This window comes from Molothrus ater, chromosome 1 (assembly GCF_012460135.2).
Source record: "Molothrus ater isolate BHLD 08-10-18 breed brown headed cowbird chromosome 1, BPBGC_Mater_1.1, whole genome shotgun sequence".
NCBI classification, from domain to species: Eukaryota; Metazoa; Chordata; class Aves; order Passeriformes; family Icteridae; genus Molothrus; species Molothrus ater.
In genome coordinates, this window is record NC_050478.2 from 82,663,295 (window position 1) to 82,687,658 (window position 24,364).

Below are 24,364 nucleotides of genomic sequence, written 5' to 3' on the forward strand. Positions count from 1 at the left end.
AAGGGTCAACAAGCAGAGCAGTAAAATAATACATCAAATACAAATCTTGAAGTTCAAAAGCTCTTCCCTGTGTCACATGAATTTCAAAAGTTTTACTGAAAGTTTGACACATTTGCACATTCCATTCTAAACTCCTCTTTGAGATCTACCATTTCTCTAAAAGAAGACAAGAGTAAACTATTACTTACCTAGTTGGAAGATAAAGCCCTGTACTAAAGCTGCCAAATATCTGGACCTGAAAAGAACACAGCAAGAAAACATCTTGCAATTATGAATGCTCAATTCCTTTTACTTTCACAAAACTTCATACTTTTCTCCAGTTCTTAAGGACATAGTAAGTAAAAAAGTTACTTTACTATATACTCTCTGTACAAGCACACTTTTTCTTAGAGATGCTACTTTAGAGGAAATTTGGCTTCTTTACCATGAAATAACTACCAATCCAGCTTGCAGGGAATAAATTTAGGCAAGTTCTTTGCATTACTTATTTCCAGTTTGACAGACATACAAGCTTTTATTCGTTTCTTTCCCTTCTGCTCCTTCCTTTCCTTACAGGACAGCTTTACTGAAACAGTTTAAGGGAATTTTTTTCCAAATGTTTATGTTTAAAAACCAGCAAGTACATCTAAACATATCATTCAGATAAATATGAATACTACAGATTTTACTGTCAAGAACAACTATGAAGTAGCAGCAGGTGTTTTTGTGTGGAAAAGCAGGCACAATGAAGATACATCCACAGACCACATCAAATACTTTCAGTGAGCTTCCCATCTTAAGAATTGAGATGTCCTTCCCTCTCTGACACAGAAGAGCCCAATGCACAAGCTCACTTAGTTTTTGGCCAGGCAACACAGGCCCTTTTCAGTGTTTATATCAATTTCCACAAGGTACAAAAATCTCACTATGAAGGAAAAACACGGGTGAGGATGAAGCAGATCAGCTTTACAGTATTTTTAGCTCAGTGCTGTAGCCTGAGCCCTTCACTGTCTGCCATGGAAGGCTACGAAATCACTGTGGTCTGAAACATTTTTCTGGTGTCTAATGACAAAGCTACAATCTGGCAATCACAAAGGTGATGCTAGAATAGAGTAAAATCTTTTTGAATAAGCAGACTTATTCATTGGGTAACAAAGTGTTTGAAATCACACCAGTTTAGATGGCAATGTATCTCAAGGAGTGCAATTTTCCCACTACAGTGGGGCTAAAGCAATTCCTTGAATGTCAAATTCATGAAGAGTACAAAAAAAATCTGCATTTAATTGCTCTTTCATAAAATATTTTGACTTAAAAATATCCACACATTCAGGACTCCTTGCAGAAATGGATATATAGGTAGTCAGTCCCACTTTATTATTCAAAATTAAATTATACAGAGACAATCAATTTAATAAGCTTTTTTTAAGAAAGGCACTACTAAAAGAATCACATTACCAGCTCTCAAAATGAAAAAAACATTCAGTAGAATTCATTAACCCAAAATCTAGGTTTAAAATTTCCCCTCTTTTTAAAATAAATTTCAAATAAATTTCCAAATATTGCAAGAACTGTGATATTAAGTCAATTGCCTTAAACGTGAAAAGTTACCTGTTCATTCCTAAAAGAAAGAAAGATAATAGCAAGATTAAGTGAACCAAGCTCTACAATTTACTAGAGAAGCAAATCACAACTGAAGCTACACTCACATCAGCGGTAGGCCAGAGATCTTTGATGACTGTTTCTATCCTTTTTACCACTTCTCTTCTCATAGCTGCTTCTTCAGGACGAGGGGACATGAAGTCATAGAAGTCAATGATTTCTTCATGTAGTCTAATGGAGAAAACAAGATCAGTTAAAGTCACAATTGAACTATTTAACTATTACCATAAATTTTACAAGAAACAGACCATAGGCTTTATTTAATATCATCCTTTACCAGAGAGCTCAGAACACTAACTCTAGTAGACATTCACTAAATTTCTTACTGGCTCAGCAGTGAAGGCCAAATTCAGCTCCTGATCCTTAATGATTCTTTTCTTTAGAAAACAAAGCTGAGCCTTAAAAACTACATTATGATGGAAATGTGAAGCAGCACAAGATCAACAAAAGTCTTCAAGCAGGTTTATTCTTCCAGCAGTTCTTACTTCTGTGTATGTAGCAGTTTACACAGACTGCAAACAGGCTACTGGCAATGGTGAGATTTTGCAGAGGACAATAAAAAGGACATTTGAGAATTTCTTGATGTAAAAACATACACTTTGACACTCAAGCCCTTCATTAGCCATTCATTCATATAGAAAGCAACCTTCCAACTGAACTCAAAGTCAGAAATGTTAAATATATTCTCAAGTGTAAAGTATTTTTATACCAATGTTACACGAGGAGTCCTGACACTGGAACCTTATACACCTATTAAGCCCTTTTGTTTCACAGCTACCAGCACTATAGAACTCCTGCTGCCAAATTTGAGTATTCAGGTGAATGTCATGTTTGCCTTCAATGGAAAAGCATCAAGCCATGCCAAACACAAATGCAAATAACTACCACTGTGACATTTTTCCAAAACATCTTTTTTGATGTTGACATATTTCTAAGAGTTCTGTCTAACTCACAAAATGTATCTAGTCAACATTGTAGTGAAATCTAAATGCTGTCCTCAACCCAAAAATTAGTCTCTAGTTTATATACTTAACCTTCCAAAAGCAAAATTTAATACCTCTCTAGTAGAACTCAACTCTTCATCTGAGACTTTTGCAATTCATTTTACTCAGTAACTCTCCTGCTAGCAGGTAACTTCCAAGAGACCACATGCCTAATTTTTAAGTGTCAGTATTCCTTCCCACACACAAAGAGATTTTTGCAGCAAAGCTCGAAGATACTTCCAAAAAGCATAAATATTTTGAACTACTGTTTGCCCTTTCTCTTTTCTTAAACTGAGCTTGGACCCACAACTGAACATTTAACTACACAGCAGATGTAACTAACATTTCAATTTGCTGATGAATCCACTTGATTCCAAAATTTTAGAGCAAGACAGAAAATACAAACTAACATGCTCTTATTTTGTTTTGTTTATAGAAAGTATGCTTTTTTCTTACCTTTCCAAGACAAAAAGACCAACGAATAAAATACCTGAATACACCTAGCAGCACTGGGGACAGCCTAAAGACTTCCTATTCTTCTGCCTATAATAATCTGCAGTAGGCAGATAGAGGGTGAAAGCAAGAAAAGGCAAGAAAAACAAAGGTGCAACCATCCTTCCAAGCCTCCAGTAATTTCATCCGGCATACGTTCAGGGTGAATCCCAACCTGATACCTATTAGCTCAAAGAACTTAATTCCATAGATTTTTCCAGGTCTTTTAGTCCATTTCTGCTTTGTTATTTGTGGCATTCAATGAGAATTTAAGTATGCATCAGAATCAAGAGTGCTTTATTTTAAACTGCTGCCTGGTAATGATTTTATCTGATGTTTTTTCCTGGGGCAAAAAAAAAAAGTTGTTACTGGCAGTTCACCTCAAAACACAAGACTTCTCAGGCTCTCAATCCATTTATCTCTATCCACCAGTAGTTTTCCAAGTGACTAATCCTTACAGGTTTTTGTCTCCTTTGACAAGAGGAAGCCCAAAGTTTGATCACTGCTAACCTCCTTAGGCATGTTTTCCATTTGCACCACGTTTTCTGACAGGTGGGCAGAAAGACACACAGAGTCAACACGTCATTCTGCCATTCAGTCCAGAACGCACATCTGTTTTCATTTTGTTGTCCCTACACTTGGGAATATTGCTGCTTGAGGGTACCTGAGCACATAGCTGCTCTTTAAAAGAAACCATAATGAAGGAGCTTCAAAGTATTTTCTGAACAAAACTATCAACATAGAGCCCACTCACTGTGTGCATTCAGCCCAAATTATTTTTCTTCAGTCATGATTCTATATTTACTAGAATTTAATTTTACCAGCAATTTTATAATCTAATGAACAATGAACTCCCACGGTGTCTGTCTGCAGTCAGCTCTAGCTTTCTATTATCCTTTCTATCCTTTTCTCACTCGTTTCTTCCCTCCAGGTATTTATGAACATATCGAGCAACAGTCTTGACTACTTCTATTTGTAACTTTCCCTTATTATAAAGCAAATAATTTATTCTTTCCTTTGGTTATTTCTAAGAGCTAACCCAGCAAACCTGTAAATGTTTGGTTTTTACAGTCTTCAAAAAGAATCTTAAACATTCTTCTGAAAAAAGATCCACAAGTTATGTTATCAACGGAACACAGGAATATGGATTAACCATAAATCCTTCAAGAAAATGAGACCTGTGAGACACAACTACCTTAATCAAAACATGTACTAGATCCTTTCTTTATGTTTGGTCATGCAAGAAGTTCTGGGTTTTTATGCTATCAGCACCATCCAACCACTTCAGGAGATCTAGACATTTCTGGGGAAAAAATGCATTTACAGTAGCCATCCTGTATTAGGGAAAAGAATAAAAGGGGAACCATCTCCATCACAACCTCTACCACACACAGCACAGCCTTTCAAAAGCAGCCCCAGTGCATCAGTGAGCACAGGAAAACAGCCAACCCACAAGTACTCTCAACTTTGATGCCCCACCGAGCCTCTCTTCCAATGATTAACAGTCACAATTGTTAACCACGTTATGAAAGACTTAGGAGAGTATCACTCATCACTAGTCTACATGTCCTTCCCTCATCTGCTCTTTAATATGAAGTCAGGTTCACATTTTCTACTTCACACTGGCAAGGCAGTACTTGGTTTAATGCTTCAATTTGCACAGGACAACAGCAGAAGTCTAGATATCAAAGCTCATTTAGAGTTCAAGCCACACTCATGGCTAATTCCCAACTTCTTTGGCACATACCACAAGACATGGGTGTATAACCATGTATTATTCTGCTGACTCGATTTAAACTCTTACTGAAATTTAAAACTGCAGTTGCCTGGAGTCAAAGCTTTCTTAAGTCTCTGAAGTCCTTCTCTGACAGAAAGCAATTAGTTCACTTAGTTCTTACTACATGGTTTGTGTTCCCCCTGGTGCCCTTTCACGTCTCTGAGCCCTACTGACTCTGGCAAGTTTCTTGCTTTTGATGTGCACGACTTTCAGGTCTTAATACATGTGGCAACCAGCTCTTAACCGTCTGACTTAAAAGACTTCTATTTTGCTTGCTCTTTCCAGTTTTCCTTAATTCAATTTCTAAAAGATCATCTTGGTCTATGTCCTACTGAATAAGAATCAATGCTATACTCACAGTCAGCATAAGGTAGTACAACCACTGTGGCATTTTATCTTCTGGTTTACACCTGAAGAAGCTTCTCAAAACAGAGATGCTTTTTTAAAACTTAATGTTACAGGAGTTTGCATTCTGTAAACATCTTTGCTCAGATAAAGTTATAGGAACACTGTCACAAAAAAAAACTCCAGCTCTCATGTATATAAAACAAGATCCTGTATGCTGTTCAGGACTAAGCCCAGTATAACTTCTCACTAGCTGAAAGAATAATGCAGTGTCTGAGAAAAACAGATAACCATGGAACAGTCAGCCAGCCAATACAGGGATAGTTTTTACTTAAGTATTTTGTCCACCTACCCTCTATGGTTTTCATAAGCACTTTTTAAGTCAGGACTGTGACATTATTTTAACCATTAGGGACATAATTTCCATCTGCAGCACATAATGTACATGCAGATACAAATAACATCCTAACTGCTCTTTTTTTCATAGAGCTTCCCTTAACATATATACAAGTCAGTCTTCTCAATTTCCTTCAGGCTTCTTAAAGAATTTGGATTCCCAACAGCATCACAGCACCTAGCAATCTCCTGTAACATTTTAAGATGCCCATTGTATTACCTCACTAGCAAATGTAGGCCTTTTAATCAACTTTTTCACAAGACAGCTTTACTGTATTTATAGAAATACTGGGAAAGAAACTTGTTGGTAAGCTATAACTGTACTCTTACTTAATATAAGATGGGAAAGATTAGAACACAGGAATGAAAAAGAGAGGCTACTTGTACTTGCTAGATTATTCAGGTTGCTAATTTTAACAGCCTGGAGGAACCTACCATTTACTGATGTTATTACTGCTAAGCACAGCAAGCATCTGCTGCTTACAGGCTGAACTACTGCAACAAAATAAACATCTTCTGTTTATCAAAAAATTATCCCTTCTACTCTGTAAGGAAAGGCAGCCACTCTTCTAGCCTCTAACACTAAAATAACATTCAGGTGACATTCTCAGACTTTTGCAATGGTTTTCCTCAAAGGCAGGTTTCTAAGAAAGGAGATCATCCATTTTACTCATTTACTGCAAACATATTATACATAAGATTGACTTATTACTTCAAGGACTAGTTTCAATGCAGTGAAACAAAATTCTCAAACATCATAAAGAAACTAGAAGGTAAATTAAAACCTACAGAGACTTTGTTCCCTCAAGTAAGCATCTGGTTCAACATGATTACACTACTAAGCACAATAATTTATTCTAAAGGAACAGTACAACATGATTGCATCTTTTATGTGGAACAATTAACATTTTCTAAAAACAATCTTTACTGAGTATTTTTCTAGCTGAAGGCTAACACATCATCCAAGTATCCTTATTAAAGGAAATAACAGATGCCACAGTTAAAGCATGGGGGTCTAATACTAGGGATGTGTAGAAAATGGAGGTAAGGAAATGGGGAGGTTTACACAGCATCTCAAAAGAATCTCTGTTGAAATAAAGGTTACAAGTCATAGAATATATTCCTCCAATGAAGCAGGAATTCCAAAACATGCATGACTTCACTGTCTCAAGACTAAATGATGAAATGCACGTCAGTCACTGCACATATTTTGGAAATCTGTTGAACTGTACCTTCACCTATGACTAGGGCAAAGCACAATTGCATTATCATGGAAACGCAGGTGAAATCTCACACTACCACAATCAAATGCATTCAATAGTTGAAATCAGTCAATCAGTCTTACAGTCTAAAACTACAGAACACGGTTCAGTGAAATAAAGGAGGAGATACATATCGAGATTATATATATATATACACACACACACACAGAGAGAGAGAGAGAGAGAGTGTGAAAGCAAGGATGCATTCTGAGACAGATTTCTCCCAGTATGATCTAAGATTAAGACATCTGCAGAAGGGGCTAAAATACATCTATGACCAAGAAGAGATGAACCACAATCCTTCCCATTCCCACTCACAACACCCATCAGATTCCTTTACCTTTGTATAATAGTCCTCCTCAACACCAGTAAGGCTCAGGCAGCACTACTACTGCTCCTCTATGCAATGTTCTAAGCTTACAGATGAGAGAAACTATGAAAACACAGTGCTACATTCACAGACCATACTGCTGCACCAAATCAGTCTCATACTACTACATTATTCAGACAGCAATTACCTTTGTCACTGTAATTGTATGGAAGGCAGCAAACTAAAATGACTGGCAGAATAAAAAAAAAATCCCAATTATATAGTACCTACAAATCTCAGCTCTGAAATGTTTTACAGACAGGTAAATACCAAAGTCAAGAATTGAGCTTGCTTTGCATGTTAGCTACAAAGGAGAGATAGGAAGAAAAAAGGAACCACAGAAAAAATACACTGTACATTTTCCACAAGAGATCATATTGTTCTTTTTTCCTCTCTAAGCTTTCTCTTTGCCCCAGAGTCATGCAAGTCAGAGCCCATCCTAACTTCAGACCAGGTTTCTTGGCAATTTGATTTTACGTCTTAAAAACACCTTGACAGTTGATGCACCCAAGAAACTAAGTTTGTTGGATTGATTTATATTGCAAATGTCCAGACCTAAGTAACAATTTGTCTGCATTTTGAAGAAAATCAGAAACTAAAATATTTTTGCAAACTATATCAATCCAATAAAACTCAACTAATTACCTTATTAATGGCTGGATGGGTTCTGAAAAATCTGCATCATAAAAAAAATTACAAATAAGCAGATATACATCTCCAATTCAATACATGGCAATGCAGATCTGCTACATAAGCTTCTGACTTGGACTGATGATCAGCTAATAATAAGCTTCTGACTTGGACTGATGATGGGCTAATGTCAGCATTACTCCTGACTTGGACTGATGAACCTCCCTACACCACCAAGAACACATCACAATCATTTTGTTGCAACAGTGAAGGAGAATGCCATATATTAAACCTTGGGACTGAATCAGCAAGCTTGCTATGCCAATAAATAGAACCACTAAACCCTGAAATTCCTGTCTTAATACCATTCTTTTCCAAATGCTCAAAGATAGCAAGCGATTAACATCCCAGACAAGTCAGACTGCAACAGCAGAAACATATTAGTGATGAGAGACTAATTTAGCCCATGTAGATCAGGTATTCATTACATCAGGTTAGCCACTGAAACATTAAAGAGAAGCAACTCTTGACGTAATTCTGAGCAGCAGACTCTTAATTCAAAATGCACCCATCAAAGCACTACTGGCAACAAACCCTTCACATTCAAAGTCAGCATCTCTGCAAGGCAAAAAAGCTAGAAAAATCCTTTCTGGATTTAAGTACTGCTGCAGTTTGCCATATAACAGAGGAAGCTCCTTCAAAATCATAACCAAAAGAACAATGTGTTTCAGTCTTCTAAAGATATCACACTGGTTGTTTAGTGTGCATCACTAATCAGATTTTAGGGGAAAAGAAGAGCTTTTACTACTTTGTCATAGGATTCCATCAGAAGATGTCTTCAGAAATCCTGAAGTCATGTATAAAGCAGGAAAAGAGGATTGGAAGATTAAGGATATCAACAACGATTATGAGGAACAACTTAACAAGATGCAAAGCTATGACTAAGAAAGGCTAAACTAGTTCAAGAGCCCAAAAACCTGCTTCTGTTAAGTGAATTAAGTTATCAGTACAGAGAAATTTAAGTGATCCAAATGCATGATATGTAGAGAAGTTAGTGGTTAATTTTTTTTTAATTCCTCAGAGACTTCCCTCATCCAGAACTATGAAGGAAGAACTTGTCCCAAACTTTTTAATAGAAAATACTTCGCAGCAAAACCTATTCCTGATAATTCAGCATTCACCAAAAGTCATACACACTCAATACTGCATTTGTACCAGAACAATAAGTAATCTGTCTTTTTTAATTTAAAAGGATTAGCTTTGACATTCAAAACAGTCAAAGTAGCCTAAAGCAGAATCAATGCAATAAATAAATAGCTATGACTATATCAAGATGCTAATGTAACTATCATGAATGGAAGCAGTGTCTTAAAAAAAAAAAAACAACAACAACAACATTCAGAGCTACTTGGAAGAATCAGAGAACCACACAGGAAAATCTATCAATTTTTTTGGATTTCCAAATGGCATTTGGAGTTTGACAATGGTCCCATGCACCCTTATGCAGGCTTATGAAGAAATTAAGCTGACATGGGATGAGGGGAAAGACCCTCCATATAGATAAAGAAATGTTTTAACCAGGAAACAAGCAACTGGAACTCTTAGCTTCCATATTAAAAGAAGAGCCATGGGGAAGCCTCCAAGCACAAAAACATCAGACAAGTCCCATGCTAGTAATAAGGAGACAGAGTACAAGACAGAACAAGATAGCCCAAGATGCAGGAAAACTGTGACACTATCACACACAGGTATGGTTCATGTGAGTCCCAAAGATAAAGCAGGGACTGAAAAGCATACAGCAGAGATAAACATCTAGAGGCAGGAAACAGTTTCAATACAAGAAATAATTTAACAGACTAGAAAACAAACAACTGTCAGGTGACTCAACCTCCCCCCTCCTTCTTTTTCAAGTCACCTGCAAAAAGCACTCATGGTCTGCCTCTGTGATGCACAGACCTGCAACTGGCAGGCACTACAACCCTAGTGACAGCCTCAGGATAAAAAAAATAAAAATAAAAATCATTACATAATGCATAGCTTTACTCAGGAACATCTTCCCACAGGTCATTGCTAATCCCAGATCATAAAAGATCAAGGCAAGACACATTCATACATAAAATCTACAATAAGCATAACAATGCACTGCCTATAACCCAGGTAGTCCAAGAACCACTAATAATCTAAAGCTGGGAGATGCTTCCAGAAAATATCACCACAAGCTCATGTTTACATATTCCTTCCCCAATATTTGGCATTGGCCTCTAAGGGTCTCACCCAGTACAGCTGTTGGTGTTCTTAGTGCCAGCTGTCTCTACTGCCAAAGCCTAACAACTGGCAAAAACACCATGGAGCTGATGCCAGGATTAAACTGCTCCAAACATGTCACATTCTCCTTTACACACAGATGTGAGCACCTGTCATACAAGGCCTTCTCATGTTTTACTACTGTAGCTCAGCCTTTCTGACCTCTAGTACCTCTGGTGACTCTGGAGCCTACTGCTGCCAAAACATTCCTTTCATTCCACTCCCCACAGCAGCAGTCTCTAACTCTACACTAGGTACCCACTTTGCATGGAAATTTTGTGCTTTACCAAGGCAACTTACTTGACCACAGGAAAAAAGAGATGTTCTGTTCTGGACAATTCATCCAGCAGCTACCCTGGAACTTCCCTTCATACCAAGCTTCAGGCATGAAAACAATCTATTTAACTACATCCTGATGCTCTCTCCAGAAATTTACTATGACTAACAGGCAACTACTTCCACTTCTTGCATACACTCCAGCATATACTGCCTACTTCTACCCTGACCCTATAGTAAAGCAAAACAAGAACTGAGTGTAACATGCCAGTGTGACCTGCCTCCTCCATCAACACTTCCACTACAGGTGTCCATCTAGCACCACAGACAGCAGACACCAAGGACTGGACAGCAGTGTGGGTGAAGCACAGCCCACTGTGTTGATTCTTTACTAGAAGGTGTTGGAGCAAGACAGCACTGTTAAGCAAGGGAGAAGTTAAGAATAATCACCCTTGGGAGGCCCCCAAAAGCCCCTACAAGTGCTGGACATCTCACTGCAGACAGTAAAGGCTTCAGAGCATTTCCAAAGTCTACACTCTTTCAGCTCAAAATACAAGAAAACAAAATTTGCAGAAGGGGCTGACAGTGTGGCATGCCCACACATTAATTTGTATCTGACAGCTCTGACAGCAGGATGATAAGAAGAAAAGGTTGATAAACATGCAACCACAGCTATGCACAGCCCTGAATGCAATGGATTTTTAACAGTGCACTGCACTAAACTGTAATTAAATTTATCTTAGTTAAAGTTCTGAAATATATAAAAAAATGCAAAAAACCTCTGTAAGACTGGAATTAGAAACACTGCATACCGGTGAAGAAATAAAGATGATCTAATATAAGCTTAGCACAGAGGCACACCACTGTATCTCTAGACATCACTTTTTGTGCACTGTATCGTTCAGCTGCAAACTGGCGAACACTGAAACAAGTCTTCTGTAGCAGCACTGCCATAAGCTCACCTTGCTCATGAGAACTCTCCCCAAGTACCTGCTGTAGTCATTAGGGAATACTGCCCTGAATCCTCCTTCAGCATAAGGAAATGTGGAGGTCTTGGTGCTCTTGTACTCTACAGCAGAACTTGTTTGTCATTATCGAGAGAGAGTTAAAGACAACAGCTATACAGGGGGAAAAATGAATGCAGGAACTCATCAGACACTAATTAGCCCAGGCAGAGCACCATTCCAATGTATCATAACAGTTCTGGTACCCAAACTAATCCTCAACAAGCCAGTTCTGCTGCTTCTGCACAGCACTGTAATGTGCCAAGCAGATATGCCAGGTATTTCAGCACTAACCTCATTCAACATCTACAATTAGACTGAACACTTAGTTGAAAGTATTAAGCAGTACAGACTCATATCGTTAAAACTGCTTTAATTTTTTACTTACTTTGTTAAATTCATATTAAGAAATAAAATAATTAAATCTGATGTAATTTTATACTATTCACAAGCTATTAGCTGCATCTTCAGAGAAAGCACTCCATTAGCTGTGCATCCAAAAAAAAGCAGTAGAAGCCTTAGCAAAAAGTTTAGAATAGCTTGATGCCCTCTTTTGAAGTAATATCTGAGCACTTCTCAACTCTCTGGATGCTTAAATAACTCAGATATATTTAAGATACTGACTTGACAGAAACAGAAGGTATTTGCTGAGCAAAGAATGCACACCCTAAGAGGCTAGATGTAGTTTTACACACGAGGATACTTTACAGTACCAAGAAACAACATGCACTTCTGAACATCAGTCACAACAGCTTGAATTAACCTCAGAATATTAAAGGATACTTCTTTGCCTTGCATCTGAAACCAATCATTTTGTCATCTAAACTAAACTCAGGCACATAGGAATTTACACTGCTGCTATATTAATCACTCTCTTGAAGCACTGGAATAAATATGGCTTCAATCTCCTCACTCCTTACCTTCCAAAATTCTGTTAAAAGCATGATATGGGACAATCTATGGCATCCAAAAGAACAGCTATAGGATGAAATCTAATCAAACATAGCTTTTCACACTTGTGTTTTAAGGGAAAAATTTCCTTTACAAAGACTGTCATGCTGCTATCAAAGTGGCGAAAGCATGAGGCCACTGGAAAAAAATGAGTGATGTACATAAAACAGAGGAAAACACAGCGTTTAAACAGTATTCCTAAACATCACACTTACCATCACAAAGCCACCGACTACAAGCAGTGTGAATAAAACAATGACTTGCAGTGCCACAGACCATCCTCACCTCTGAATGAGAAAGCAGGAGAGCACAGTACTGACTGCTTCTGACAATTCATCAGAAGTAGGACTGCAGCCTGGGAGAGGGCTAACAGAGATTGCCCTGCTTACTCTGTTACCAGAAGACAATACAGTAACACTGTGAGCCACTGCGTATCACTTGGAAATTTCAGCATGCTGTAGAAAAGCACTGTTTTAGGAACAGGACTCACAGCAGAGTAAGCTCCACCATTCACATACAGGGTAAGCATAAGAGCACCTGTGATCAAGTCCTTCCTCCTCTAATCAATGCCCAAACCAGACTGCAGCTGAAGAGGTTCAGGACCACATTTTTCAACAGTTGCATATAGCAGGATGGCAACACTGAAGATGCTCTGTCAACAGATGATGAGTTATCAAAGAGATACTTCAGGACCCAGCTGACTGTTCCAGGGAACAGCAGGCAACTGAAGGAACATAAGGGATCCACAAGAAACTCCTGTAGGGATCTGTCCCCATCCCAGCCTTTTCAGTGCGTTTTCATTTGAATTGCCAAATAACTCACAAGCCAGGCTTCAGAATAAAGTTAAGCTCACCACTAAACAGGAATTACTGCAGAAGATAGATACCTAAATCCATCAGCAAAAATATTCTTATTTCAATCATGCAAGCACTTCATAAAAAATTAATAACACTAACGAGAAAATGGTTTAAGAATATTCACTTGTTCAAGATTCACCTTAGGCAGCAGTCCTCAAATTTTAAGGCAGAAACTGCTCGTCATATTTAGGTCTATGGTTTCAAGATTCATGCTCTCCTTCAGCACTAGTTAGTTCCCCACTACTTTAAGGAATGCTCTGGAACTACAGGATCGCACATGCTGCAGTTACTGGTATCCCACTGCCAGAATCAGGTGCCACTTTTGTAACAGAGATCCTTGACAGAAGATCAGGAAACACAGCTTCACTTTCAAAGATATTTAGCAAAAAACTTCTCATTAACACCAAAAGAACTACCTACATTACAGAACTGAACAGCACAACTGAATCTCAGCTAAACAATTTCCTTGCAGATGGATTCTCTAGAAACTCATATTTAAAGAGTAACATGGCCACTATTACATGAAAGCTGAAAGAAAACAGAAGAACAGATGATGAAAAAGTTATGTCAATGGCATAGGTGGTGCTGCCTAACAACTACAAAGGACAGAACTTCCAACACTTGGATTTGATTCACAGGTTTGCCATTTGCCATAGACCTGCTGGATGAACTCAGGCTGCTCCTTCTCCACCTGCCTGGAGATCTGCCTCACTTACACTGAGATGACTTAAATTAAAAAGTTAACTCAGTGCTCTACCACATCGCTACGAAAACAAAAAAAATAAAACTTCACACTATTTTAAAGATACTATTGGAACTTGAGACACACAAACTCCTTAGTATAGGACTCAAAGCTCCTAGTGCAAGACACCTCTTGAAGATTCAAATTCTAGCTTCCTGCAAGGAATTTGAAGTTTTAGTGTCAGTCTGGAATTAAAAAGCAGTAGTCACAAGACTTGTCCTCACCCTCTTGAGGTTATGGTTTGCAAAAACATTACTTTAAAAATGTATTTAAATACTTCTTCATAACTTTTAACACACTCAGCACCTGACAGTACTACATGAAAGAGAAAAGGAAGCTACTGTCTTTAAGTTAAACTTAAAAACCCCCAGCTCATACCCTGTTATCTTTAGCTATTTTCCCTCTACAAATATGCAATGCCTTTATTCCACAGGCATCCAAGGGTCTTGATGTTAGGATGTTCCAAGAAACTATTTTTGAAGCGACATCAGAAATCTGCTACAGTCAGCCAATGCAGCTAGCACTTTTCCCAAGAATAAAATAACCTTAACTTTAGAAAGTAACATTTCCCCTTGACTGAATGAAATTTGACAAGTAAAATACAGCAATCTCATAGAGCATCCCAGACACACTTTGTTCAATTTTAGTCCCTTCTCCATGCCAAAATACTGATCAAACTGAATACTCGGCCTTATTAACTACCCATTCATACAAGAAAGGTATGGCTTACTAGATAGGGTAAGCTTCATAAAAACATTCTCTTCAAAAAGACAAGATTTCTGCACATCTATCGGCAGGCTCAATTTATCCTAGAGCTAAAACACACTTGAGAGAAATGTTCTAAGTCTACACTGACTTTCATGTCTATCTCAGACAGAACTCGGAACCTCCCTTCCATGTGATGTTGCTAATATTCCCCAAGCTAACCAGCTTGCTGTAGCCTAAGCAGAGGCATTTAAAAATTAACACAAAGGTTTTGAGTCCCTCTGAACGGAAGCCTTCCACTTCCCCCTTACAATCTGAATTGAGACCTGGTAGCTCTGACAAGCATCCTGCACACATCCTTGCATTAATTATTTGTAGGTGACCTCTGATAATGGCCTGACAACTTCACCTCTCAATCTATTACAAAGTAAGGCCTAACCCCTTGCATATACGGGTTCCCGCACTGCATGAATCGCTGCTTCGGCCAAGAACCACCCAGCCAGCACAGACCAAGGTGATTTACAAAAGGGCACGGGTTTGCGCCCCGCCGTCCCCTGCCATCGGCCTCCCTGCCGCGGCCGGCTCCAGAGGAGTTCGTGTGATCCCACCCCACCGCCCCCCTTCCCGGAGGGGCCGCAGGAAGGAGGCGGCCGAGGCCCTCCTTCCCTCTGGGGCCGCAGCAGCCCCCGGGGCCCGGCTGCTCACCCCTGCACGCCCGGGCTGTATTTCCTGGTCTTCCAGGGGGTGCCGGGGCTCTGCAGCGCTGGCTGAGGCGGCTGCCGCTGCTGGTGGGGGGAGTTGTTGACGGCGACGCCGCGGCTGCCGGAGAGCAGGTAATTCATGCCATAGGTGCTGGCTTTATTCTCCCGTTTCCTGCGGCCCGGGTGGTACTGGTGCTGCTGGGGAGACGCCGGGGGCGGGTGCGGGCTGCGCGCCGGGTGCGGCGGCTGGTGGTGCCCATTCACAGCGTTCACTTTGTTCTCGTGGAAGTTAAAAAACTCCCCGGGTCCAGCCCCGCTGCCCAGCAGCCCGGGAGGAGCCACCGCCACCGCCCGGGGGCCGCCGGAGGAAGAGGAGGAGCCGCCACCTCCGCCACCGCTGCACGATCCCGAGGAGGAGAAGCCGGGGCTCTCGGTGCCGGATTCCACCGACGAGCAGGAGGACGAGGAAGACACGGAAGGCGACTTCTGCAGCCGCCGCCCTCCCTCGCCGCCGCCGTTCACCGCCGCGGGGCCGCCGGGGACAGCGGGCACCAGTCCGGTCAGCAGGGCCGGCGGGGAAGGCGAAGGCGACGGCGGCGAGGAAGAGGAGCAGCAGGCGCCGGGAGCCCCAAGCCGCACGCAGCCGTGCCCGCGGGGCGGAGAGGCGGCAGAGTCCAGCGCCGGGGAGTTGAGGCAGAGGTAGTGCGGGAAGCTGGCGCCGCCCCGGCCCCCCACGCCCTGCGAGGTCTCCCAGATCTGCATCCACAGCGCATTCGCGGGTCCTTTCTGCTCGGGCTGGATCCAGGCCACGCGGGGATCCATCCACGCCCGCCCGCCGCCGCCGCCGTCCCTCACTGCCCGGCCAGAGCTCCGCGCCGCCGCCCGCTCACCGCCCGCTCCCTCGCTCGCTCGCTCGGCCCGGCAGCGGCGCTAGGAGCGGCCCGGCAGCAGCGGCATGTGTCGCGGGGAGGAGGGAGCGAGCGAGGGCGGCAGGGCGGCCGGAGGCAGAGCCGGGCGAGGCGAGCGCGGCTTGGGAGGAAGCGAAGGCGGCGCAAACTGTACCCGGCGCTGCCCGGAGCGCTCCGCTCGCCGTTCCAATGTGGCGTGTCCCCCTCGCCAGGGCCAGAACCAGCACTGCGCATGTCCCGCAGATTTTAAACCTTCACCGGAGACGGCCGCCCTGGCAACCGCACATGCGCGGGAAGCGGGAGGGAGACGGGAGCTGGGAATGCTCCCCCGCCCCGCGCGCCCCCGCCCGCCCGCGCCGGCGCGGAGCGCGCGGCCGTGCCTCAGTCCCGGCGGGCGGCTTCCGCAGCTCCGAAACCCCCAGAGTCACGGGTTGGGTCCGGCTGGAAGGGACCACAGTGCTCCAGCCTCCCTGCTCAAGCAGACGCGTCCCAGAGCACGTGGCACGCGGTTGCATCCGGACGGTTCTTGAAAATCTCCAGTGAAGGAGACTCGAAAACCTCTCTGGGCAATCTGTTCCAGTGTGTGGTCACTCACACAGGAAAGAGGTTCTTTCTCATGTTTAGGTACAACTTCTTTTGCATCAGTTGCTGCCCTTTGCTTCTTGTCTTATGGCTTGGCACCGCCAAGAAGAGCCTGGCTCCATCCTCTTGACAACTTTCCTTCAGATACTTACAGACATTCATGAGGTTCCCTCTCACTTGTCTTCCCTTCATCTCTGTGAGCGGCTGGCACAGCTGCAGCCCTGCCTCCGTGTTGGTTTCTCACAAATACTGCATTGTCTGACCCCTCCATGACACTGCTCATCCCTGTGGAGAAGGGTAGCCCAGTTCCCGCAAAAATAAAAGGGTGGATTTTGAGGAGGAATTCAGGGGAGAAGCAAGTGCAGGCTGACCTCCATTGGGGAGGCTGAGGAGCAGAGGGTGTGGGGCTGGGCAGGGCCACTCTGCTCCCTGGGGGAAAGGCGAGGCCTGGGTGATGTGTCCAGGCAGGGCCATGCAGTTCATTACCAAGCGAAGGTTTTCCTTGAGTTGGTGGTACCAAGAAAGCACTGCAAAGCACCACATTTCCACTGGGTACTTCAGTTGTTATTGGGCTTGAGTCCAGGACTGTGGACAGGACAGGGAGACAGTGCCAGTTGCAAGGGGTGCCTCTAAGGGATGGGTTTTGCGTGCAGTGATCACTAAGTAAAATGGACACTGCTATTGGAACGGGATCAGACACAGACGTGCTGTGATCTGAAGATTGGCTTTAAGAGCCAGTGTCCCAGAATGATGTCCGTAATGGTTCTCTTTCTGATCCAATCTAATTCTTTTTTATTTCCATGAGCAGCTTCAGCGTGCATATGGATAAAGTGTTCTCTCCTCAGGTACCTCCAGAAACTCCAGCAGTCTAGGACTCCCCACACCGTTCAATAGAGCCCTTAACGTGGCTGCAGAACGGCACAGAGAAGAGTGACCGTGCATAAAGCCAAATACTATCAGGGAATTGTAGTTAGAACAGCCCTCCAATGCAGCTGCACAGTACTTCTTGAATGAACTAGCTGCTGCAGAAGGTGAGAAAAGGAGAGGTCCTGCTCTCTATAATCCTGCTAATTCCTTTCCCTGCTGCTTTGCACAATCCCTGATATTGATCAGTCAGCCAATTTAACTTTTTAATTCAGAAAAGACCGCACTTGGAAGAAAAGTAATAGTTTTCAGTAGTTCATTTTGAATTAGCTTATTTTGTGGTCAGAGCTGGCACTAAGGAGGGGGTGGAGAGAGGATGGGAGAACAAGACTGTCATTTGTTAGCAAAAGATAGTTGTGCATGATGCAGTTGTATTCTCGAACTATGCCCTTAGACTTCAGAGCAAGGGAAACTGATATGAAAACTGATATGAGGGTGACAGCCTGATATTTATTACCGGAAGTCATTCAGAAAAATCAGGTCATAAATTTATTTTTATAAAGGAATAGGACTATGTTCAGGACTAACTGCCAAAGTACACATAAAAGTACACAATAAACTACCCAAGCCCAAACCACATGAAAGAGCTATTAATTATTTCTCATGTAGGAGTATGTTCACCACAATTTCTTGCATGGTCAATGAAGTGTTCAGATCTTAAGCAGAGATTTCAACTTGAGTTACTGACAGCAGTCCTTCATTTTATGGTTCATCTTGCAAAGGATTTTGGATTGTTTTGGTTTGGTTTTAATTGAACTTGAAACAAGACAAATAAACAGACCCCTTGACTCTCTTCTTTTCATATAGATGCTGTAAGAAATAAACCAGAGAATTACACTGTCTCTTCTTTCAGTCCTGAATACTTTGCATCCTTGCCTCTGTGATGGCCTGGGTACAGCAAGGAGAGGTGAGGATGGACAGTATTTCTGCAAGCATAGCTGCTGTGGTATGCTAATGGTTGGAGGAGTTACTTTGTAGATCAGCTGTGAAATATTGAGAAGGCTGAGGCAGCTACAGAGCCAACATCTCAGTCTTTTTATTTCCGTGTTTTGACTTTTCATACATCCAGTTAGGGTCACATCTTCAACCTTCTGAGTTAAAACTCTTAAAATAAAGCAATACTGATCAGTGTTTTCATAGAATTGTAGAATCACAGAGTGGTTTGCATTGGAAGGAACCTTAAAGATCACCTAGTTCCAACCCCCCGCCATAGGCAGGACACCTTCCACCAGACCAGGTTGCTCAAAGAGGTGGAGAGGGAAACCAAAAAGACACAATGGCCAGTCTTATGGAGACCTTTCCAAGCTCAACAGTTTCATGACCTGTTTTCTTTGTTTGCTTCCCTGCCCTGCTGCCTTCTTTTAAAAGTTAGCACTTTCAAGAGGGCCTGATTTCCCTCTTTGCTAAAATTATCTTCAAGTTCATTTTCAGGTCTAGGTGGTAGAGACCACTGCTTTGTAAGAGGCAGTAACTCAGAAACAGCTTTTGAATGAGGAGAGACTCTCACCAATCCAAACACAGTCTTGGAAGAGGCTAGGCTGTTTCCTGAAGTAGCCACAAAGAGAGTTGTCCCTCACTGGCTTATGTTGTGTTAGACAGAATTTCTGAAGCTACAATAGTGCTTTGTCAGTTCTTTGTGTGGATTGAAGGCAGCAGATACTATGTAAGTGTAATAGAGAACATGGGATGGATGGATGGATGGAGGGATGGATGGATGGATGGATGGATGGATGGATGGATGGATGGATGGATGGATGGATGGATGGATGGATGGGCGGGCACAATGTGTTTGAAGGTCCACATTTTAAGTACTTGTGGAAGAAGGAAATCTCTGAGAAATCTATAAGCAATGATTTGATAATACACCAATATCTTTATCTCATGATAATTTGTCAAAGCTTGTAGCACATCACTGAAATATCTCTGCAAACAAGGAGGTATTACGTGTTACTACATAAATGTGTACAATATGGAGAAATAATACCCGGTGGTCTGTTGTGGCACGACGACAAGAAAGATTATCGTCTTCTAACACCAGCTTTTTCTCTCCTCTGTTTCTAGCCTCTCCAGTGAGAATCTAAATAAAGCATGTTTCTAATCTTGTCTCCCTAAAGTGAGAATTTCCCTCTAAAAGTAGCAAGTGAGAACTTCCTTTGCAAGGATTAAGTTTTGTTAAAGTCTTGTTGATTTTAATTCAGCTGTTCTTTACTGAGTGAAACTCTACACTGAAGATTAAATTCTCAGAATGTTTGGAAGTCAAGTACAGCTTGGATCGAAAATATCCTTTCTTTTCAGTAAAGCTTCATTCCCACTGTTGAATTTGTGAGGATGCAGGTAATGAAAAGTCTCCCCCTATACTTGGCACTGGTGAGGCTGCACCTTGAATCCTGTGTCCCTTCAAAGTTCCGAGCCCCTCAAATCAGGAAGGACATTGAGGTGCTGGAGCAAGTCCAGAAGAGGGCAGCAAAACTGATGAAGGTCTGGAGTACGAGTTCCATAAGGAATGGCTGAGGGGGCTGAGGTTGTTTAGCCTGCAGACAAGGAGGCTCAGGGGTGACCTTTTCACTCCCTACAACTGCCTGAAAGGAGGCTGTAGGCAGGTGGGGCTTGGTCTCTTCTCCCAGCCAGCCACTGACAGCACAAGAGGATACAGCCTCAAGCTGTGCCAAGGGAGGTTTATGTTGGACATTAGGAGGAATTACTTCACAGAAGGGGTGATTAGACATTGGAATGGGCTGCCCAGGGAGGTACTGGAGTCACCATCCCTAGAGATGTATAAGGAAAGACTGGACATGAAATTTGGATTTTGGCCCATATGATCTTGGTTCTGGCCGCCCACAATCACACTGCAAGCCTCTGATGCATCACCCCCTTCATGCTCACCAGCTCTGATCTCTTTTGTAGCATTTGTGGCCCATAGCCATTCACTTAAGAGCTGGACTCAATGATCCTTGAGGGTCCCTTCCAACTCAGAATATTCTGTGGTTCTGTGGTGGGATGGATGGAGAAGGCACAGAGACTAGGGCTCAGCAATATGTCTGACCACACTCGTACCCGATGAAGGTGAGGAGAGGAAAGAACTGAACAAATCAAGGTCTCTAGATGAGGGTGTGAGAGAAAGGCTGTCTTGCTGAAGGAGGTGCATCTCTAACAAGTGACCTTCAGAGTGTGCTAGTCACCAGGAGATAATGTTGGGGAGGAGGTGAGAGGGAGACAGCTTCCTTAGCTGCATTATCATCACTTTTTTTTTCCTCATTAAATACATTCCTGAATGAGAGAGTGGAGATACAATTTTCATGTGTCATATGTAGCTGATCACGATAGGGAGACAAGTAGAAATCCAGAACATAAGTTTTTGGTTCCAACAAGATATGATTTGGGGTATTCTTTTAATCTGTTGTCTGGAAATGCAGGCTTTTACCTTCTTCAAAATGGCTTATGTCTCCCATTAAAGAAGGCCTAGCATGAGTAACCCTGAACAGGCTTAAATCATGTTTTATTTTCTCCCTTAAAACTTCTACTTGGCTCAGTCCTTCCTCTCTTCAAGGCTCCATGTCCTCTTCTGATGAACAGTAAGCATCAGCCAAATTTAAGTTGTTGAGGTATATTCAGAGCCAATTAAAGTACAGAGCCTAAAACAGCTGTCAACCACCAGCCATCTCCTCTTCCCACCCTGTCTTCTTTGCTCTTACAAGGGCTGCCAGCCCTGTGTCAGAGAAGCTGAACACATGATAAATCAGCAGCTGAACAGCTGCAGCTTCCAGCCAGGCATGTTCATGCACATGAAAATCCTTCCCTAGCTGCCCACATAGAATAGCTGTGTGGTAAATGGAGAACGCGTGGGAGGTGGTTCACAAGCCACTCTGTTCCCTTTGCCTGCAGGGTGGGATCAGAGTGGGAGAGGGTGCACGGACAGCCGGGTGTGATCCTTGCCTCACGCTGCTGGATGTGTGTCAACGCTTCTGGCGGGAACTCTGCCTCAGAGACCTTTCATCACTCTGTGCATGGTAGGGATGTGCAATACTACCAGCAGGAGCAAGGTAAAGGTGCCGCCTTGACATTCCCACAGTTTATTTCCATTGCTATATTTGGGACTCTGATAGGGATTACTTTCAAAAGTCTGCTTTATTATGAATATTTATCTTAGCTTGTTACGCAGTACTTAAATACGTAACACAGCATATTTTTACAGTACTTGGTGACATATTAAATTCCTCTGTATCAAGGATGTTCTATGAAAGTATTAAAGTTGTCCTTGTGTTATGTTTTGTTTCTTTTAATCATTTAGAGAAGGTTTGGGAGCATACAGGTTTTGGAAAGTTTGTTTTTTAACTCAGGGATTGGGAATTCTACCTTTGAGACTTGTGACTTTTCCTGACAGAGGATGTTCTGCTGTCAGCAGTAACACTTAATTGTAGACAAATCTCACAGACTTTATTTCTTCAAAGCTTTATATAGATGTGAAATTAAATTGTGATAACAAGCACAAAGAGGGTTTTAAGGATAATTTCAGCTGTAGAAAATAATCTATGAGAGAGATCATAAACAAGTGAAGTTTATGCTAAATGTCTATAAAGCTTTTGAAAGCATTTTTCTAAGTGGGATCTGTGGAGTTGTATGAAATCAGATGCTCTGTCTTCCTGTCCTGGTTAACACAGAGCCCTGCAAAGAATCACTTTTGTCTGAAGCGTTGCTTGCCTTTGAATGACAGATTGAGAGAATATATTAAGGCCACTCTCATGGAAGTTCATAGTAATAAACTGGTTAGAATTCCTCCCTTACTTGTGTTTCCAATGTAGGTGGTCCCAGGATCATCTTTAGTTGTCACTCTCCAGGCTGCTGCAGAGGACAGCTGAGGGCATGCAGAACATGTTGTGTGAATCCTGACCGAGGGGAGGGATCCCAACTCACAGTGTGGTTGCATGTGCACTAATATGGAAGGAAAAAGGAGATCTGGCTAGACTGTCTTCTAGGAGAAGAATCTATCAGTAATGCATTGTTCCTCCTAGGAACAATATTAAAATAAAACCTCTTCTATCATGTCTGCTGGGTGTAAGCTTTCTGCTGGGGAGAACACGAGGGGACAAGCTGTGAGAAAGCTGATGTAAAAGTCACTTAGTGAGGATGTGCTCTGGAACCCTGATCTGCCAGGTTAACATGGCAAGCAGACAGGGCACCAGCTGCTTCTGTACTAAACCTGGAAGGATCATTTATGCATAGCAGAATGACCGTGGTTAGAATTAAGGTTACATCAGGTGTCAGCAAAAACTATCATTGTGAAAGATGTAGCCCACTTTTATTAGATCTCATGCTAGATCAAAGCCATATTTGATCTTGTGCAGATTTTGAGAAGATAATTTATCTTGTGTGGTCAGCTGCCTAAGTATTTATCATTGGTTCATCCTGCCCACTGGTCCTCAGCTATAGGCAGCACAGGCACATACCTACACGAATTCACTCTTTAAATAGAAACTGCTCCATTGCAATGCACCTCCCTCCCCTTAAATATATCTATGTCCTGCCTCTCCACCTTCAAAGCTATTATTTTTAACTGTTCTTAGGCCACAATTAAATTACTTGGACGTCTCAGGAAAGATATTTCCATGAGAGAAACAGCTTTTTGCCAATATAAAAGTGCTGACCTGAGCTGTATTTGCACTGGGGCCATGGATAAGTTAGCAGAGAAGTACAGAAGATCAAAAGAGAGCAAGATGTTTTGGCAGGTGTACAGCAGCTGTTGGATAGATTAGATAGGGACTGATAAGAAAGAATAATATGGTTTAGCTGGTCCTTTAGAATGAGGATAGCAACAAAGATAGGAAAAGCATGCATCAGTAAGAGAACATGGCTGGCAATTTTATTTGATGTAGAGAAATATCTGGAGTATATAGAGAAGTATCTGGAGTAAGAGGAGCAAAACAGGTGGAGTGGTCAGAAAGCAGATGTTGGCTAGGGGCTTCACTGTCAGAGTGAAGGCTCATCAGTCAGCACACACATGTCCATTTGCTCTTTGAAAGACCTAAAATCAAGGCCAGGAACCAGAAGAGTATTCAGTCACCTCTCCCCCAGACTTCCTACCAGCACTCCAAATTTCTTGCACCAAATCCTCCTTATGGGTCCTATCCTGTGGTTTAATACAGGAATCGTATGGCACTGTACAACTTTCTCTGCCTTCCTTGAGAAATAAAAACCAGCCTGACGATCACCTTTTTCCAGTGCATAGACAGACTGTGTACAGACAACAGCTGGGACTTCTCAGCACTTCTTCAGCTTGTCAGTACCACTTCACCTTGGGACCTTACACACATGCAGTCCAACAGATATGCCTTTGGGATCCTGAAGGCTGTAGATGAACAGAACATACCTGGGCGTTCCAAACTTGTGATGGCAGTGCCAGTATCTCCTCTCTGTGGGTATCAGCAGTGAATCACACAGAATATTTTAGATTGGAAAAGACCTGGTCCTCGAGTCCAACCGTTTGACCCAGTACTGCCAGTTCCACCACTAAACTGTGCCA

The 24,364-nt window shown here is 42.2% G+C and overlaps 1 protein-coding gene across 4 annotated transcripts in view; it reads right to left on the reverse strand.

The window, feature by feature from the left end:
- Positions 1-16,501, reverse strand: part of TENT4A (terminal nucleotidyltransferase 4A) — a 58,453-nt gene extending 41,952 nt beyond the window's left edge. For 2 of the 4 annotated variants that reach the window (XM_036406531.1, XM_036406529.1), the window contains exons 1-3: positions 15,438-16,501; positions 1,686-1,809; positions 189-235 (exon numbers count right to left, since the gene is read on the reverse strand). In XM_036406531.1, the coding sequence (XP_036262424.1) occupies positions 189-235; positions 1,686-1,809; positions 15,438-16,255 (989 nt within the window). In that variant the 5' untranslated portion in view covers positions 16,256-16,501. The remainder of the gene's footprint in view (positions 1-188; positions 236-1,685; positions 1,810-15,437) is intronic. The other 2 variants (XM_036406528.1, XM_036406527.1) reach the window with 1 other exon arrangement.
- Between the last annotated feature and the right edge of the window lie 7,863 nt (positions 16,502-24,364).